At 40.9% G+C, this 20481-nt stretch overlaps 1 protein-coding gene across 2 annotated transcripts in view; it reads left to right on the forward strand.

The window, feature by feature from the left end:
* LOC109307593 (serine/threonine-protein kinase TNNI3K) overlaps positions 1-20481 on the forward strand; it is a 207412-nt gene that overhangs the window by 145134 nt on the left and 41797 nt on the right. For both annotated transcript variants that reach the window (XM_019531624.1, XM_019531625.1), the window contains 3 exons: positions 1463-1515; positions 2319-2451; positions 5594-5703. In XM_019531624.1, coding sequence (XP_019387169.1) covers positions 1463-1515; positions 2319-2451; positions 5594-5703 — 296 coding nt within the window. The remainder of the gene's footprint in view (positions 1-1462; positions 1516-2318; positions 2452-5593; positions 5704-20481) is intronic.

Raw genomic sequence — 20481 nt, forward strand, 5'->3', positions numbered from 1 at the left:
TGATGCCAGACTAGTTGTCAGACCAGTTGAGAGTGCCCTTTGCTTCATTATTTTCTTGAGAATGGCTCTGGAAAAGACACTTTGGGGTTCTTCAGGATTCCCTATTGCAGTTTTTCTCATATTCATGATATATATGAGGTCATTCGGCAGACAAACAAGAAGGCAAGGTGTTTTCAAGATGCTAATACCCCTGGACTTCACATCTCATCTAACCCACCTAGTGCTGTTGAATACTTAGCATCTGAGGCTGAAATACAAGCTGGATAGCGTTCAAATGGCTGAGTCTCAATTCAGATAAAAATGAATTGTTTTCTGGGAGGATGGGGGAAGCACATGGGAACATTTCAGGGGTTATAGCTAGGCAAGTTTCTTTGGTTAGAAGTGATATCTTTTATTAAACCAACTGAGTAGTTGGGGAAAAAGTTCTTATAGCAAGCTTTCAGGCGCAGTCACCCTTCATCAGGCCTAGGAAGTCTCCGCTGGTCTGAGACTCCAAGGAATGAGAGAAGCTTCCTTGGCCAGCAGAGACTCCCCATGCCTGATGAAGGGTGACTGCACCCAAAAGCTTGCTAAGACCTTTTTCCAACTACTCAGGTGGTCTAATAAAATATACCACATCTAACCAAAGAACCTTGCCTGCCTATGGCCTTAGACCAACACATCTACAGCCAAAAGCTCAGCAAGGGCTATAGCTGTCTTTCCAATTGAGGATGGGTCTTCATCTTTTGTTACTGGCATTCGCAGTTTGGGGGTGGTATTGGAACCAAGCTGTTATCATATCGTCCTCTAACAGCTATCTTTATTTGGGGAGTAAAATGTGGCTGTTTCTTAATGAACCTATTACTTCAAAATCAGGCCAAGTTACACTGTAAGCATCTGAAGCTAGCGGACAATGCCATGGCTTTACTTTCTGGGGGCACAGATCTTCATTACTTGCCTGTTGATGTCTGTGTAGAGCTTAAGCAGCTGATTTTGATCTACAAAGTCCTAGCCACCTTAGGACTCATAACATTATTTTTGTCGCTATGTCATACAGTCAAAAAGAGCTGAAGCCTGTAAGCATCAATTTAAAAGAGGAAGATGCTGGTGTGATAGTATCTGTGAAGGGCCTTTCAGTTGACTCAGACACACTGCAAGTTAAGTTACCTGCTTTCCTAGGTTACATTCTGGAAAGCAGTATGTACTAAAAACAAATTATTTTATGTTGTTTACAAATACAAATCCTTAGTTGGTGTTATTCATTACTCAAGTTAATGGGAATTATTAGCCAGTTGCTACCATCCAGGAATCTTGCTCACTGATTTAGGTAGTCCCATTGTATCTGGAATGCCTTCATGCACCCTCATTTAAGAATAGGCCATTGTAGTTGTTTATAAAAGTTTTGGATTTCCACTATTGCTTCTGCAAAATGGGGTCTGTCTGCAGAGTGTTTTTATGTGGAACTTACTTTTTTTTCTCTCAGAATCAAGATTTTTGCAGTCCTTGGATGAAGACAATATGACAAAACAACCTGGGGTTTGTTTCCTGCTCTTTTCCATATGCTCATGTAGTTTCAGTTGTTTAAAAACTATACCCAAAGTTCACAAATACCTTTACAAAATGTAGCCTGTACCTTTTCCACCTGTTACACAAAGGTTGTGATACACTGCTGAGTCAGAATCAGTTACCATGGACTATATTATAGCATTAGCAATGGGGTTTTGAAATCACCCTATTAAAAACAGTAATGTGAAAAAACTATATGAGCAGAAGTGCTTCAGTTTTGATGTCCATTTGGTTCTGACAGTATATGCAAAGGACCAGAGTAAGACCACCCACTTCTAAACCAGTGGGTTGCTGTTTGTTTGTGAAGCAGCTACTTATGTAGGCTTCTGCAGAATGCATTGGTAGTTCAGGACAGAAAACAACCTCCCTACACACACGTAATTGCCACTGCCATTATTCTACCCTACAGATTTTAGCAGCTATAACTGGAATTAGATATGCTAAAGCTCTGTTGCGTGCTCTCAGGGTGGGTATTTAGATTTCAGCTTATAGAGTATGCTCTGTGCAACTCTTCTCTTAGATAAAGACAGCTTACTTTGCTTTTATACAGGCAAGGTGAAGGTCATCCTAATGCTGAAGACACAATATACCATGTTGTGATTTACTCCATGAATTTTATATGCTACAGTGAATATTTGTTTTAACAGCTTTACCCATTAGCTTATTGCAGAAAATGAAATAAAGCAAATGCAAAAGTAGAGAAAAAGACATGATCCCCAGCAAAGGAACAAAACACTTTGTTAATGCATTATTGATGTTTTCTTGATGTACAGAACCTACGCTGGATGGCCCCTGAGGTATTCACTCAGTGTACAAGATATACGATAAAAGCTGATGTTTTCAGTTATGCTTTGTGTCTCTGGGAATTGCTAACAGGTGAAATACCATTTGCACACCTTAAACCAGGTAAGGTACTTGGCTAACGTTAGGACCACTTACACCTCTGAACTACAGAGAAGTAGCTACATAGCACCTGAATAATCTATATTTGACTAGAATTCTAAATATGTTGGGAGCCTGTCATCCAATTAAAACCAGAACTAACACACTGCAATCAGTAAATGGATGCACTATCTATTTAATGGAAATAGGTGACTCCAGGACCTGGTTTTACCTTCAGGAATTTTCAACAGCACATGCTTTCTACCTTTCAAGGCTGTTGAAATTATGAAGTTATTTTCAATTTATTGTCTTCGAGCACATATTCTTAGGTAACTAAGGACTGTACCCATAAAGAATGGCTTCCTAGCACCAACAACTCAGCATTTCCAGGACTGTAACTTTGCAACCAGTGGTATCACCTTTATGATTTTTTTTAGTCATTGTAATAATTTTTTGCTTCATTAAAATAGTAGACCAGGGGATTTCAAATTTTTTTAGTAAGTGTAACCCTGGCAGCCAGATGTGTGTGGGGGGGAGAGGGGGCATGTGGTTGGATGCAGAGTAGCGGCAGCGCAGGGTAGTGGGTGGCAGCAGCCACCGCCATGTGCAACTCACAGAGCATCGTTGCTACCCTCGCCCTGCCCCGGGCCCACTCCTGAGAGGCGGTGGTGCTCCATCCTACCTGCCCGCGCGTACCCCTAAGGCCTTCCCAAATACCCCCACGGGTACGCGTACCCCCAGTTGACTTCCCCTGTAGGAGACTATATGAACTTCAGGCCGCTTCCAGATTTGGGTAGAACTTTGGGGACTGAATGGAAACCATTCCAGAAATGGAAAATTCCTCAACATTTGGGGAACTTCTTTTTTATGGGAAGGTGGGCGTGCAAAGTATGGTGGCTAAGAGGAGAGGTGTTATATCTGCAAGGGCTCTTGGATGGATTTTAAGCAGATTTTTTGCTTGTTGAAAGAAGAGTAGACAGTGAATTAAATTCTGTCCTTGGAAAAACAGTTTTCATTTATACTATGTAATTTTTTTGCCCAGTTAGAAAATAAAATATCAGCAACTATTATAGTCTCTAGCTAGTTATCTAGCTTAGGGCAAACCATGAGTGGTTAAGTTGTGGCCCTGGGGCTCCTGCCTAGCGCTGAAGCAAAAAGCCCAGGCTCAAATTTGCACCCCTTCTATTTGAGCTGCTGCAAGCGCACGTTATTGCATGTGTAGACGTGTCCAGGGTGTCAGAGATATGACCCATGGGTTAGATCTGGCCCACAGAGCCTTGTCATTCAGCCTCCCATAGGTCTTAGACTGACAACATGTGCTACATATAGCACAGACCAGCCCAAGTGGTGGCAGGATCCCAGCTTTAGGCATACTTGTGCTGGAGAGTTTGAAAGGCTGGGGTCACAGGTGTATCAGTATGAACCTAGAAGGAGAATGTACCCCATGTCATGCAGGAATTTTATAGTTATCGAAAAATTATCAGAGTTCCCAGTAAAAAAGACTGACTTTCAGTAAATTCAATAAAGCTGTTTTATCCTATCTCTTGTAAATAAATAAATTTAAGAACTGAAGCACAATTCTACATGATAATGGTAATTTTATTCCTTAATTCTTCTTATTATTTATGGTTGTGCTATGTTTAAGAATAGAAGGGTATCACTTATCAATCAAAAGAAAATACTGAAAGGTTCAATACTGCATGCTAGTATTGCACAAATCTTGGAGTAGGAAGTTTCATGAACCATCTAACTACTTTTCTGTTTCAAAAATCAATTCAGAAACATATTCTTGCCACTTCGTTCAGCATGAAAAGGATGTTGCTTTTTTTATCTTTTTAGTTCTATGTTCTTGATAACTGATGGGAAAGCCATGCTATCCCTAGGAAGAAAAGAACACCTCAAAAGTTACATTGACCTAAGTGGAGTATATGCAGTATTATATACACTCAAATGTTCACACATAGTACTGTACTTTGGGTATAATCCTGTCTTCACTAAAATCAATAGCAAGATTCCCAATGACTTTAGTCAGCTAGGATTCCATCTAGACTGTATTATGGAGAAAGAAATAGAGTGTGTAAATAGAAAGATAGTTATATTTATTCTTCACTAACAACTTTACCTCTGTTTATTCCTTTTTCACAGCATCTAAGTAAAGCATAAAACCATTAATGTTTGACTTATACTTTCAAAGTCACATTAAACCGGGATCTAAACTAAGCAAAATGTTTTTGCCCCTGCTCTCCTCTCCTCGTGCCTCCCACTACATATCATACTTAACTGACATTAATATTCTGAAACATCGTTATAGAGGTCAAGATTGCAACACAGACAGTGGCTCAAATTAATCTATTCTTGTGACAAAGGCTGTAATGAGAATAGGCTCTGGTTAAAAAAATTAAACCATTCTTGTTAAAATCGCAAGATGGAAATCTCTTGGTCTCCCTCGGATGCCATAGACCCTGGTGATACATCATTTAAAAGTGTCAGTTAACAAAGGAGTTGTTATAGTATAGCTCTGTCTATGAGGAATATGATTTGACTTGATATATCATAGTTGTTTAAAAAGAATTCAGGAGATTAATTATGTTTTTTAAATTACTGTATATATAAACACAATTAGGAAAATAGTCTGATATTTTTATCATAATAAGTAGTGACTGGCCCATATAAAAAGGCACTCCTTTTTTTCTCTAAATATGCTTGGAAACCCCTAGCACAGTTGACTTAAAAGTTGTTTGGGAAGTCAGGATATGGGAAGATAGAATCTGGTAACAATTTATCCGTAACTTGAGCGTATCTAATTAGGTTGATTATTGAAAGATGCTCGGTCATTCTCTCATAATGAAGGACTTTTATTATAATGTCATCTATGAGGTGAGGGTTAATTGATGTTTCTTTCAAAGGCTATTTTATATGGTCTGCACCTGAACCTGATCATCTTCGACCAGCTTTAACCTTGGCAGAAGTGCATTCATATGCAGAATCACTAGTTGTTGCATTAAAATATTTTGACCCATTGGCTTTACCTGCCAGTTTGATCCTTAAGCTTTTTTAGCTGTTCATGACTCTAACTTATTCATATAGCAAAATAAAATGTGTTTGCATAGGAATATTTATGATACCTGAATATTAATTAAGCTTCATTATATTGTCTTATTTGCAGCTGCTGCTGCAGCAGATATGGCCTACCATCACATCAGACCTCCAATAGGGTATTCAATTCCCAAGCCCATATCATCATTGTTAATGAGGGGCTGGAATGCATGTCCTGAGGTAAGTGCACCCACTTCCTTCATCTACAGAGCCGTGATTGCAAAGGTTTGTCATGTGTAAAAGGCCTTATTTACAGAAGGCCTAAGAAAGAAAATGGCCAGCTGGATATGCTTTGATTTGCTAACTCCTATTTCCGTGACCTCTGAAGATACCCCAGATAGCTTAATTATTCTTGTGACTGGTAGAACAGAAAGCTCTGAGAGCAAACTTCTGTTTGTTTTGAGGAATCTCTTACAAATGAAGACACATAGACTAATCTTTGTTCCAGGATAAATCTCAGAAGGAAACTATGATCCACTGTTGAGGACCACTGGAGTCTGGTCTAGGTAGCATTTACACCCCCTCATAAAGAAATCTGATGACTATTATAATCAACTGCTCTCTTGTGGGTTTTTTGTTTGAGCCCAAATCATGACTTGGCCTGTCTGCCCATGCAGGAGAGTAGGGGCTCCTCTTGCACGTTGGCATGCGCTATCTAAACCTTGGGCTTGGGCACTGCTTATATCACCCTTCAGAACAGGTGACTGAGAGTAGACTGGGAACTTTAGCCCTTCTTCACTCACTGAAGGTGCAGCTGAGCCAGCTCAGTGCATTTGTTTTTAACATTGTCCAGCAGCAAATTGCCAACCATGGGTCTGAGACTCAGCAATGTGTGCCTAGATCACAGAACCTCTTGTGGCTGGTACTAGGGTAATGCTTAGTGCTCTGTCTGACTCACAGATGAACCCTTAATTGATTTAATATTTCAACTGACAAGATTGAAAGCATATACAGTAACAAAGTGGAAGCAGCCTGGTTAAATGAGCCATACATCTCCTGCCCTGACAATTTGTGTGTGATACTAATAACACCCTTTCTTTTACTCACTCCATTTCCTTTATGGCTGGGGTCTTTTTTGTTTTCAATCCTACACTGTTTGCATGTTTTGTCTTCCTATTTTTGTCTGTTCTATTGTTTGAAAAGGAGATGTTTTAGTTAATTTTGCATCCAGCCAGACAAAAAAGAAAGTATAAGAGAAGGAAAAAAGAAAGAAACAGAAGGGTTGATTAAAAAACAGCTAGGAAGGAAATCAGCAGAAACTGATTGAAATGAAAGAAAATGGTGTGACCACACAAGTAAACAAGAGAGAGAGGTAGTTAGCTATATTAGTCTGAAGTTAGACCGAAGATCAACCATCTTGCAGACTAGCTTTTTCAGAGAGGCATGATAGTCAAAAAGCCCACAGCTGAATTGATTCAATCTTCACAGGTTAGTCTAAGCTGCATAGACTGAATGGATGAGCAAGTGAACAGACATTCACTTCTGATTCCAGAAATGTAGCCACATGCCTGCAGTGGCTCAGGCTAAAAGCCAAGGGGTGCTGGAGCATGCTTCCCTGCTAGGCTGAAGGAGACAACTTGGGCCAAAACTAGCCCACCCAGCCTGGAAGGGGGTTTGCAGGGGAGGTGCAAAGCATGCCAGGATGGGCAAGGACTGGGAATTAACGTGAATCTGTGGGGAGGGAGGGAGATATGGGACAGAAAGTCAAAAAACTGATTTAACCTAAATCAGTTATGCCTGATACTACATCCAACCAGGTTTATCTTAAACCAGTTTCAGCCATTTTGTGTTGTGTTACAGATTTGAACTGGTTTAAAATCACTTATACCAGTTTATGTGTAACTTGTGTCCCTAGCCTTGTAGGCTAGCCTGCCAAGAGAAGCAAAGTTGATAAAGTGTGTAAAGAGGAGAGAGAGAAAGAAAAGTCTAGATAGATTGAAAGAGGAAAGGATACATTTAGGCATGTAACAGAGCTTTATAAGTTTCTCTTATAAACAGGATTCCTGGCTTTCTCTGTTTAAAAATCCAAAATTTTCTGATTAACCCCCCCAAATTTCCATTTTTCTGTAATTAAAATGAAAGGCCAGTATATATATATATATATGTGTGTGTATATATATGTGTGTATATATATGTGTGTATATATATATATATATATATATGTATCAGATGCACACAATGTTTTATTGACATGTTTACAATTTTAAAGCACTTTGGAAGCCTACCAGTGCCTCAATCATTATAATAAAATACATTCTAAATACTATATATTTAGCTGTCTGGTTTTGGTTTTTTTATCATAGAAGATCAGAGCTCTCCCTGCCCCCTTTGCTCACCAGGATGCAGGTCCAGCTGTGACTGTTCCTACAGCTGCTTTGTGGTGCTCAGCATGCTGGTGACCTGCCCCTGCCCATGCAGTTGCCCTTACTCCCAACCCACAGCCCCCACCAGTCACTCCCTCCCACCCTTCACTCCCCATACCAGGCCATTGATCCAGCTGCAGCTGTCCTGCTGCTGCTGCTTTGTGGCTCTGAACAGTGCCAGATCCTGCTGTTCTGCTCTCTGTCCCCATGTGCCCAGGCCGCAGTGGTCCCCATGCCCTTCCTGGGAAACCCTTGACTGGAGTTCATGGACTGGGCTGGGCTTGCCTCTGGCTGGGCAAGCCCTTTCCTTTTCAGGCCAGCCTCTCCCTGTACAGGCTGCTTTAGCAGTCCAGGTGGACTCCAGGCCCAGCTCTGAAGCCCACTTCTGCCCAGCGTGCCCCCTGCCATCTTCTCTCCCTCTCTCTTACCCACACATGTCCCCCCCTGCTCTGACCACCAGCCCAAACATAGACTCTGCTGCCACTTCCCCCTGGCCCATCACAACCCCCTGAGTGGTTCCCAGGATCAGGATCCCCCTCAGGGCAGGCAAGGCTGGCAAGGCCCCAGGCCAGGCAAGACAGCATGTAGGTTAGACGTGCTGCTCATCTCCCCGCCCTTCCCCATGCCTTGCTGTGCAACATGCTCCAGTCACCGCCTCCAGTGCTAGCCCCAGCAGAGCTGCCAACAGCCACTGCAAACACAGGCTGGTGGGATATGGTGCAATGATGCAGTGAGCAAGGGGGCAGCAGTCACAGCGAATGAACAATGCTCACCCCCAGCATCCCAGCCCTGGCCCTGGGCACTGCCTCAGCTAAGCAGCACCCACTAAAAGAAGATAATGTAATTAAAAAGAGGATCCAGGTCACTCCACAGGTCTTAATTTTCCTTCTGTACTGCCCTGAGATTATCATTCAACTACCCCTGCCTCTGAAGCAGCAGCAGGTGAAAAAATTGGAATAAAGCAATGAAAATGAGAGGAAGGAAGCTAGGAAGAACACTTCCAGTTATTTTCCTGGAAAATGGTTACATTAAATATTCCGTCTTTTGTAAATAGGTGAGGAATGCGTTGTTAGTCTGGAAAAGGGCAGATAATAAATCTCAGAATTTATGATTATCTCTGAAGGTATCTCTGAAGGAAAAGGGGAACAATTAAAGTGTCTTCCTCCAAAAATAAGCCCAATTATTTGGGACTTATTTTTGGCCTTGCTTCCAGTACTTGAGGCTTCTTAATGCTTTCCACTTGTCTTAACCCAATACAGCCTAGGCTGAGATTTTTTTTCTTCTGTACATTCCTGAAATGTCATTGTCATAAACATATATTTACTTTTCATTTTGTTTCTTGCTCTCAAAGGAATGCATTTCTCTCCTCTTGTAAAAAGGATCGCTAAAACCAAGTGATAATATATTGCCTAGCCCAAGAGACCAATCCTAGAAGTTGATATGTTAATGAGATATTTATTTTTCAAAACCTTTAGTTAATAACAATGAAGAGATGAAAGTCTCTTGGATTTGCTCAAACCATTTTTTATACAAAACCATGGTGTTTACACAACTACACTAGCTAATTACTTGGTGATTCTGCAATGATTGAATCAAACACCTCCACCTAGTGGTTAATAATAAATCACTAGGCTTCCTATCCAGAATCAGTTGCTTTCATGACTGGGTCAAATTTCATTCTCGCCTACTCTTCTCCCCTCCGCCCACCCCCAAACAATTTCATCGGTTTATAAACTCTTACAGTTTGTACAGAGACCAGAAATCCTAAAGAGCTAAGTGAATTTAAAATCAAATTTAATAGTTACAGGTAAAAGAAAAAAATGACATTATCTATCAAGCAAGGACAGTAATAAATGGAGCACAGAAATGTTTTAAATAATGCAAGTTGTACACTGTAGGCAGCAGCAGCATTTATAGTTGTCATAAATGGAGTACTGTACATTGACTGAAATCTGCACTTGTATATTCCAGATCATAAACATCGAGTGGAGCGCTGGTCAGTTAACATTTCCCTGCTTTCTCTTGTTTATGTCCTGAATTGTGCCGTTTGGTTGCTCTTACAGTGCCAAATACATGTTTGCTTTTTGACTTACTATTTTCCCCAAAACAGTGTTCATATAATTGCGTAAAATGTCTCTAGTTGACTTGTCTTCCAGTTTTTTCCATGGATTCAATTAAATACGGCTTTGTGTTCATTGACTTGTTAGAATTTTCTACCACAATAATGATGATGATTTTCAGAAAGGCTAGGACTGTTTGTAGTTCTGAAAACAGCAAAACAGGAAAGTGATAATTATTTGAGTTATTTTCCTCACTTACTTTGTTCTGGCTCTAAAGGTGACATATTAGCATATTCAACAGATGGTGCGCATGGTATAGTTTTTGGAGCAGAGTTTTCAGCTGCATTTGTTCTGCTAGGAATTAAAGGTACCTAATTTTCTGTCTCGAACCTAGTATCTTTTAACTGGTAAAAAAAGAAGGCTTTTTTTGTTCTTCCACTGGCATTTCATCTTCATCAAGTACATTGTTTCCTTCATTAAGTTGATTATTTTGTAAATCTTTTGTATTGTGCACATTCTCCATGTGGCTGCTATTGTTAAGTTGAAGATTAATGTTACTACCTGGTAAAATATTTTCAGTTTCAAAGGAAGTGGTAATACTAGATGTATTAGACATAACAGATACTTTGACAGTGTTTCCATGATATGTTTTGCCTTTTTCACCATTCACATCATCCAAAACTTGCAGGATATATTCTGTTGGGCCAGCAGAATTCAGCTGGGTCTCTGGGATTAACATTGTAAAGAGTGATTCATTGTCACTGGGTAGCTTTTCATTTTCTCTCTGTTCTGTTTTCATCCCATCGTCTTCCATGTTATCAGTGTTGTGCAGGTCATTTCTATTGCCAGTCCCTTCTTTACTTCTACCAGTTAAATGCCCATTGGCTTGAGAAAATGGACACAAACTATTTGTGCCATTTAGAGACGTTGTGCCACTTTGGCTGGGAACAAGATATGGGTCTGTTGAAACGATATTGTAATCTGGTGGAATCTGGGATAGAACAAGCTCATTCTGAGATCCTTCAGCAAGGAGATTTTCTCCTGGCGAGTCATTTTCTTCAGTCCTTTCAGGACTTTCCAATCTTTCTTTCATTAAGGTTTCATCTTGGCTTTGTGCTTCTTGGCTTCCCATTCGGCTTTGGCTAGTGTTTTGAACTGGATCGTCCATGTGTGAATCTAATTCTGTATCAGATGCATTGTTGGGAATTTTTTCCTCCGTGTTATTTGCAACTCCTCTTTGAATAGTGAGAGCTAGAGCTGCAGTCATCTTTGAATTTTGGTGCATATGCGACACAGGAAATTCTGTCATATCATCACCATTTTCCTCCCAAGAGTATAGGGATTTGGAAACACCACTCTGTCGATTTTGTGAATTCTGTGGTTCCAGAAATAGAGGAGTAACAATTCTTGTCAACTCATGCAGTGAGGGTGGAGGTGAATTGCTGTTATATGTTATAGCTTCTGTACAGCAGTATGAAGGGACACCTTTAGTATTTCCCGCATAAGGAATATTCCTGAAAGGTTGAAAAACATTCACTAGTGGACAGCTGCAGCTTTCCTTGGGAAACTCTGCTGCATCATTATTTATTATAGTAGTGGCACTTTCAGCATTTTTCCTTCCATCTGACAGCTGCTTCTCAGGGAATTGCAGAGCAGCCGTGACCCTCTTCTCCCCGGTACCTGCCTGTTCTTTTGTGACAGAAGAGGATGTGCAGTTTGTTTTTCCTTCTGTCCTTTTGAATTCTTTCGAATTTGGTGATGTTTTCTTCTCAGTTTCATTTGGCAGTTGTTTGGGTTGACGACTGGATTTTTGTTGTGATTTTTCACTAAAAGGTGTTTTATCTGGGTAGATTCTCACTTTTTTAAAGGGAAGTAAATTCAATTTTACAGTCAAGAAGTCTTGTCCTTTGTGCCTCATTTTGCATTTCTGAGAGGTTTCATTTTCCCTTAACCAGCTTTCATTTCCAAAAATCCTTGGATGACAAGACAATATGCTGTCTGCACTTCTTGCTTCTGAAATATTGTGACCTCTGTTTTTCAAAATGATAGTTTGGTTTCTTTGAATACTCTTTTGCATTTGTTTCTTATGGAATTCTGCCTCATCTGAGTCCATTGTCATCGCATCCAACCTGTTTACTCTTGCCAGGTCGGGTACATAAAAACTAACGTTCTTTGGTATACATCTTTTCTTGACACCTGGTGATAATGGTATCTCTTCATCACTCATAAAGCCACTTTCCACTATTCTGCTACTACCTTTGATTTGCTCTTTCTCCAACTTTAATTTTTCCCTATGACTTTCTTTCTTTTCTTTCATATAACTCTGCAATTCATCACAGTCCACATATTTACAGATAAGGGGGTTGCCTGGCTGCAGAGAACTATTTGTGCTTCTTTCTAGCAATTCACATTGATCACTGTGTTGTGATCTATGACTTTGTAATGTCTTTTGAACGCAACACTCCTTTGAGTTGACTGGCGTGTTGGGTAGTGATGATGAGCTTGTAATAAAATGTCTTAGACTGAGAAGTTTGAAGCTGTCTGCTGGTTTTGATGGAGATTGCCGCAATTCATTTGTTAAATGCCGTTCGAGTTTCTCTGGGGCCAAGGATGCAGGGATTGCACGTCTTCTGTTAAATGTGTCATTCCTGGTGTCTGCTCAAAACAAATGCTGGAATGTAGTACAAGCAGCTGTTTGGAAAGCGTATTGAGAAAGAGAGCCAAAAAGGCTTTTCCTGCATGTGGCACAGCACCAACTGTTTTACAGATTCATAGACATTCGGGGCTGGAAGGGACCCGGTGAGATCATTGAGTCCAACCCCTCCCTCTCCCCACCCCTGCCATAGGCAGGAAGTCAGCTGGGATCAAGTGATTTAGCTAGCATCTCAGTCCAATCTGGGTAAGACTCTTACATTTTCTCTTACATTTTAGTTGCATTTAATAGGTTATAGTGTCAGCTATATCTTCATAAGAACCTATCTTTCCTAAAAATATATTTCATAGATTTCATAGACATTCAGGCTTGATGGACCCCAGAAGATCATTGAGTCCAGCCCCCCACCCCAGGGGCAAGAAGTCAGCTGGGGTCACAGGATCCCAGCAAGATAAGCATCCCATTTTCTCTTGAAGGCATTCAAAGTAGGTGTTTGAACCACCTCCAATTGTAAGCTGTTCCAGACCTTGGGGGCTTGGACAGTAAAGAAATTCTTCCTTATGTCCAGCCTGAAACGGTCTCGCAGTAGTTTATAACCATTCAACCTTGTCATCCCTTGGGGTGCTCTGGTGAACAAACGTTCCCCCAGAAACTGGTGAACACCCCAATAACCTTATAGGTGGCCATCAGATCACCCCTGAGCCTGCGCTTTTCCAGGCTAAAGAGTCCCATGGCTCTCAGCCTGTCGTCGTAAGGTCTGTTTTCCTGACCTCTGATCATGCGCGTGGCTCTTCTCTCTGCACTCTCTCAAGCTTCTCCACATCCTTTTTGAATTGTGGAGCCCAAAACTGGACGCAGTACTCCAGCTGCGGCCTCACCAAGGCTGAGTACAATGGGAGAATGACATCCCAGGATTTGCTTGAGAAGCATCTATGGATGCAAGCCAGCTTTTTGCTCACTTTACTAGCTGCACCTTCACATTGAGGGCTCATATTCATAAGAATCTATCCTTAAGACCATTTTGCCAGGAAAGTAGGATCAAAAACAAGTTGAGCATAGGAATTCAGGCTCTTCTAATGACTCACCCTCCTGTCTAGTGGGCAGAGCATGGTGACTCGTAGCAGGTGGATTCCTTAAACTCTGCCTCACAATAACAGAGGTGAGTGTCTCTCCAGTGCTCATAGAATGGGAATCAAGGACACAAAGTGATCTGCAGGGGAATCCCTAGGAATAATGGAGCTAAGGAGGAAAAAAAACTCTTGGTAAGTCTTTGTTTCACGATAGCTGTTTTAGTTGAATAATCAAATCTGGAGATAGGAACTCTACCTTCTTCTACATGGTTTTGCTCTGTATTTAGCTTTTTTTTACATGACTGTGGGAGCATCTACACAGGAAATTAATGTGACACAATGAACTCTGGCGCATATTACTCCAGAGTGTATTGCTCACAGGTGCTGCATTTACACATGCACCCAGGACCAAACTGGATCAGAGCAGCCCTGGCTGGCAAGGGATCTGGGGAGTCAGCCTGCCAGCCTGGGGCTGCTCTGACCCAGCTCAATGTGCTGCAGAGGGGTAGCTGGGGTATAAGGGTGCTTCAGTGTGGGGCTAGATGACAGGCAGCTGCCGCACTGAAGCACCCTTGTGCCCTAGCCAGCCCTGTCAGTGTCTACACGTGTTGCTGCTCTTGAAAAAACTGTGCAGCAAGACTGTACTTTTATTTACAAGTACTAACCTGCTGTAGAGTTTATTAGTTTCCTGTGGCCCAATAGAGCTGCACATGTAGACACTGAGACTTTACTGCAGAGAGAATTTGGGTAGCTCCGCAGTAAATGCCTCGTGTAGATACGCCTTGAGTACATGTTTTTCCTCATTGATCTTGCCAGCGCACGCCTTGCGGCAACGATATGACCTGTCACATTGTGACTTTGGCTTCAAAGGAAACCTCTGTAGGAGAATTTTCAAAAAGGCTAAAGTCCCATTTTCAGAAATGACATGGGTAGCAGTCTATTTAAAAGTCAGTGGGACTTGGATTCTACTAAGTGCTGGATTTTTCAAGGTCTACATTTTAATTGGAGTTGATGGGAGTTACCTGCTTAAATGCTTTATCAATTACCAGAATGCTTTACTTTTAAAAATGAGGCTTAGGCATTTGAGTTCCATTTTTTAAAAGTACTACCTCTAGTATCTAGAGTGAAAGCAAGTTGTGTACATTCATCTCTCAAGTCAGCAAAGAATCCATAGCAAATGATGGCTATGAAAAAGTTTTACCTGAGCTGGCACCAGACTGCAAAACCTCTTCTTCCAGCAATAGTTAAATTCATGTCAGTGGGAATATTTACTGGTATATAATTTACTTACCAAGGTGAGGCAGAGCCTCTAATTTTTATTATCCTCAAACTTTGTGAGGTTCTGAGAAGGTGATTCTTCCATTAACTGATTGCCTATCACAGGGCTGGGCAATTATTTTGTGCGGAGGGCCACTTATTGAGTTTGGCAAGCCATTGAGGGCCGCATGACAGGCAGCCAGGGGCAGATAAATATTAATTTACTAAATCTTTTAGGGGCGCTGCAGGCCAGATAGAATGGCTTGTCAGGCCGCATCTGGCCCACGGGCTGCATTTTGCCCACCCTGACCGATCAGAATTCAGCCTGCTGTCTGCAGAAATTTTATCTTTGGAACCTCTCTCCTGTTTTCAAATAAGGGGTCACTTAACAAAATATATTCTTTTAATACATATGTTGTACTTACAGAACAACCTGTTAGCTCCAGAAAATCAATCTCTATTATAAAGAAGGAAAATAAATAAGAAGTGTGAAATACATATATTATGGTAACATCTCTGGTTAGGAACTACACTCATACATTTCTGGATATGAACTCTCATAATAGGATCTTTCAAATACTGAGTGCTATATGCCATACTGGAGTACCTAGAAACAGCATGAGTAAACAATTTCCAAGGATTTCTTTAAAAAGTGGTCGCGTTGGGGTGACATTGTAGCCATGATGGTCCAGGAAAAATGTGAGATCTGAGGAAAGGTACTACATACCTGAAAGGTTTTCACTATCCCTCCCAGCTATATTGTTGATTTAATAAAAGGTATCTCCCACAAAAATCCTTGCCTCTTGCATTTAAAAATCATTAACTATATTGAAAGGAATTTAGAGTCTATGTGAGGAGGGAGATACTGAGGAGCATATGGCAATCTCCATTTAAGAAGTACCCATTTTTTACAGAATTAGTCAAAGACCCAAAGGAATAATTTAAGTGTTTCCTTCCTTTGTATCTGTCCCCATACACCCTTATGGGTAGACCATATGCCCATCTAAGCCAGCATGGTGTTTTGTGGAGAGCTTGGTTAATGTACTATAGCATTCAAGGGCTGATCTATATTCTGGAGTTCATGCAAATTCCAGCTGGCATTCATAATCCCCATAATGTGATTTTTTTTTAAAAAACCTATGGTTTATTTTTATTGTGCGGGGCTATTTTTTGTTGTTTGTGTTGCGGTAGCATCTGAAAGTCTGAGTCATGGGTCAGGACTCCATTCAGCTAGACGTTGTATAAACACAGAATTTAAAAAAATTCCCTGCCTGAACAGTTTATAACTTATTAGTAGGAGAACACAAATAAATTACCATAAAGTATTCCAGGATGTGAACTCACAGCTTGTTAGGTATTTCACCATCTATGATGGGTGATGCTTTTACCCATCATAAATGCAAGGTAACTTAACCCATTTTTACTGGGGTAAATCTTGTTTTTACTATGAGATAGAAGTGCAGAATGGGAAATTATCACAGAATAGTAAATTTACACCCTAATTTTCCTCACATTAATTAGATTGTGTTCCTTCGTGTCAATGGTTAGTGCTGGCTGTTAATGTTGTGCTTTGTTTTGTATGAAATTCAGAAAAAGGTGTGAAATAGCTGTGCAAGGAAGATTGAGAATATTTAGTTTTGATTTAATGTTAATGAAGCTTCCTGAAAGAGGGGAGTTTTCTTAGGCTAGGGACAGACATTTAAAAAGCCTGAGCCTGAACTGATTCAGTCTTTGCAGGATGGTCTAACCTAGCTAGCCTGAAGTGGTTTATAACCATATAGACATTACCTCTGGGCTAAGGAAATGCAGGCACATGCCTGCAGTGACTCAGGCTAGAAGCAGGGGTGGGAGGGGTGCTAGAGCAGCCCTCCCTTCCCTTTCAGAGTGCTGACCTGAAAGGGGGGTGTGGCCAGGCCCCAGCAGGATGCTATGTGTAGGGAGGTCTGCCTGCACCATCCCAGGCTTTTCCCCACTTTGCATCTGTCCCCATACACCCTTATAGGTAGACCATCTGCCCATCTAAGCTAGCATCGTGTTTTGTGGAGAGCTGGGTTAATGCACTAGCATTCAAGCACTTTATGTGAACTGAACATATGTTCTGTTAAAGGTTTAAACCAGTTTCTGATCACTTAAACTGGTTTATGTGTAATGTCTATCCCTAGCCTTAAGGGATTTGAAAGAAGATAATCCCACGATGGGATAGGGAAGGTACCTTATCCAGAGGAAGCAGAAAAAGGAAGAAGAGAGAGAACAAAACACATGAAGGGAGATATCTACATGGACTTGATTTCCTGAGACAAAATTTTGTGTCCTGAATGATGATACAAATCAAGGCTCTTATCCACAGGTGAGAGAGCATTTGGAGACCTTGACAGTACCATAATAAAGAGTTATTTTAAAGGCAGACATCCTATAATTGGACCTAGTCAAATGCCAGTATGCTCAATAACATAATTGCTATTCCAAGATTTTTTTTTAAGGCAAGTTTGCTCTTAACAAAAAGTCATTGGCTTTAGAAGGATGAGGGACAGGATGGGAAAACTTGGTGTCCTACTTTAGGTCGAAGCAGTCTACTTTTTCAGTGTCCTTAAGTAAGATAGCTAAATGTCCTATAGTTAGGGTGACCATACATCTTGGTTTGGCTGGGACAGTCCTGGATTCTGTAGGCCAGTCCCAGACAGTTACTCAAAAGTCCCAGGCCGGAATCTGGCGGCTCAGAAAAGTGGCATGTTGCACCAGCCAGGTGGGCAGTCAGGCACTGCTGCTGCTGTATGGGAGTAATGCGAGCAGACTGGAGCAGGCATCACTCCGCCTGCACATGCGAGGTCCAGACCACCCGTCTTGCTCCCAGACAGCAGCAGCAATGCCTAACCACCCACCTGCTTGGTACACCATGCCACTCTGCCTCCCACTGAACTTTGGCCCAGGACTTTTTACCAATCAGATGGGACTGGCCGACAGAATCCAGGACTTCCCCAGCCCAGCCAGGATTTATGGTCACCTTATCTATAGCATAACCCTCATTTCATATTTGTCAATGCAAGGCATGGTCTTTTCTCAATGTTAAAATCTGTTATTCGAGTCAGATTCTTCATTTTCTGACCTTTTCATAGTCACTTATGCCTTTGCACAGACAATATAATGTATTAGTTTACTCAAGTAATAAATTGTGGTAAAAAGTGCATGATGATGGTGAATCAGGTCCAGAATATTTACTTTTCATTTGTATTTTTCTGCCCTGCAGTACTTTCAACTGAAGGAAAACTCACCATGATTGATTTTTGAAAGGTCATGCAATACTGTAGTCTGTAGATCTTTCCACTGCTCAAGACTGCTTGGTTTACTATCTCTTCTGTGGAAATCTTTTGTCAGGGTAACTGCTTCATTATTCATAGGCATATTCCCATAAAACTCTTGAGGACATGACTCCATCAGTCTGCACTTAAAACACACAGATGAGCCACTCTTCTGATGTTCATTCTCTCTTTGAATGCTCTGAAGTGATGTATCTAGGCCTATGGACATAGAGTTTTCTGTTTCATGATGCCTGTTTTCCTGTAAAAGTGGCATTTCCCTGCTAGATCCCACAATGGACATGACCTTTATTTCATTTTCCTGAGTTAAGTGGCAGTTACAGTATCCCATAGTGAGGTAATTTCTGGGCTCATGACCACACTGGGATTCATCTAGAGTTCTGCAACAGCAGTTTTCTGATACGTGTTCATTTGCTTTGCCTTTTTGAAGTTTCCATTTAAAGAGAGCTAAAATTAGGCATGTGAGACCAACGGCTCCTGTAATAAATACAAGGTTTGTCAAAGACATAATAACATAAATAAATATATAAATCATACAGGTAAGAATGTAATAAATTAAAGTTTCTATAGTAGCTTTCTTGCTTCATGAGGTTTTCAAAATGTATAAGGAAAGAAATGTCCAATTAAACGCTGAACATTTTACTTGGATTATTCTATCTTTCCAAGACAGTATTTCATACAACATTTTCTGTAGAAATTTATTCAAGAAGCGAAGTAATTTGTACTGATAGGGGACAGAGCTGAGAATCTATCCTTTCTATACTATGATTACCCCAATTCAGGGGAGTTGTCAAGTCTAGAAAGTCCAGATTGCCTCCCCTGATTCTAGAAAGCTCAGTTTGAAATGCCATTGACCCCAAAATGCAGGAAGCTTTGGATAAACTCTTCCAAATGAAATTCTAAACAATTAGAAACAATAAATGGTCTAGAATGGGCAAATAAGTCACATATAAAAGTCTATACTGGAAACTGCTATTCAGGGCTTGTCTATGCAGGACAGCCTCCTGCACACTGAGCTGGAGAAAACAAGCTTTTTACCTATTGTAAGCCATGCTCCAGCAATGAGGTCCAGGGTTCAGGTTCTAGGAATTCCTCCTAACAAGCTCAGATAACACTGGCTTGAGCATTCAAGTGGAAATCTGGAAAAAGTCCTTTTTTTAGGGGGTTATATCTTGTAGTTGTGTCAAGGTTGATCGTGTAGTTTTGCTAATAGGCTAGACTGTGGATTTATATAAGATGGTTTGGATAGAGATGGTCCTGTCTCACACAGGGGGTTGGACTGGATGGCCATTGGAAGGCCCTTCCTGCTATAATGCTATGAAATTATACCATGGGCCTGTTTGAAGTGAATATATTTTCCTCATTTACAAGTAGCTTGTCCCAGGGTTCGCTAAAATAGGATTTTGTTAAAGAGAAAGAGAAACACAATCAAACAAATATGTTTTGTAAAGCATGAGTAATCATTTAATAGGAGGTGAAGTTACCTCCCACCCTTTTTCTGTCCTAGTTCAGAAGAGTCCAGATTTTAGTCGGGTAGATCACTTGCATTTGCATGTGCTAAACAGGTTCCAGGTCCCTGTTGTCTATCGCACCTGAAGCAGCCATGGTTCTGGTGCTGGGAAGGAAGGCCTTCAATGCAATCCATTAGTAAAAGCTGTTCTGCAGTTGTTGGGACTTCCATTGTCATTGCCAAGGTTGTTCTTCCCTTAAATGGATGACTCCATTCAATTCCTGATGGCCCATTCTATACAGATGCCTGAAAAAAATCTTTATTTCACTCCCCCATAGTCCAAAGTAGAAGTTAACCTATTCAATCCTAGTATATAGCAGCATAGAGAAAGATGGGGAAACTGAGGCATGCACAAAACATACCTACATTCACTTTGATAAGTGAGGAGTCCTCACATAATAATAGTGTGCTATAGTCACAGCCAACTTGCTCTTATCCAGTCTTACTCATTATTTCTGTATGGCAGGCATTTCCTCTGCATTAAACACACAACACAGTGAGCACACATCTAGGTCTACACCCACTGTGAGGTGGTATGTACTGCAGATATTTCTTTCAGCAGTATGGGGAGTGTATGTCAGAAGTCAGCTAGAAATTAAAGCAGTTTTGCTTGGCATTTTTGGTCAAACTCAAAAATTCTCATGATTCCATCTCATGATTCCATTCTCATCCCATGATCCATTGCTTTCCAATTACTGGTGCCATTTTCACACTTTTCCCAACGAGTAAAA

This window comes from Crocodylus porosus, unplaced genomic scaffold (assembly GCF_001723895.1).
Source record: "Crocodylus porosus isolate Cpor-Errol unplaced genomic scaffold, CroPor_comp1, whole genome shotgun sequence".
NCBI classification, from domain to species: Eukaryota; Metazoa; Chordata; order Crocodylia; family Crocodylidae; genus Crocodylus; species Crocodylus porosus.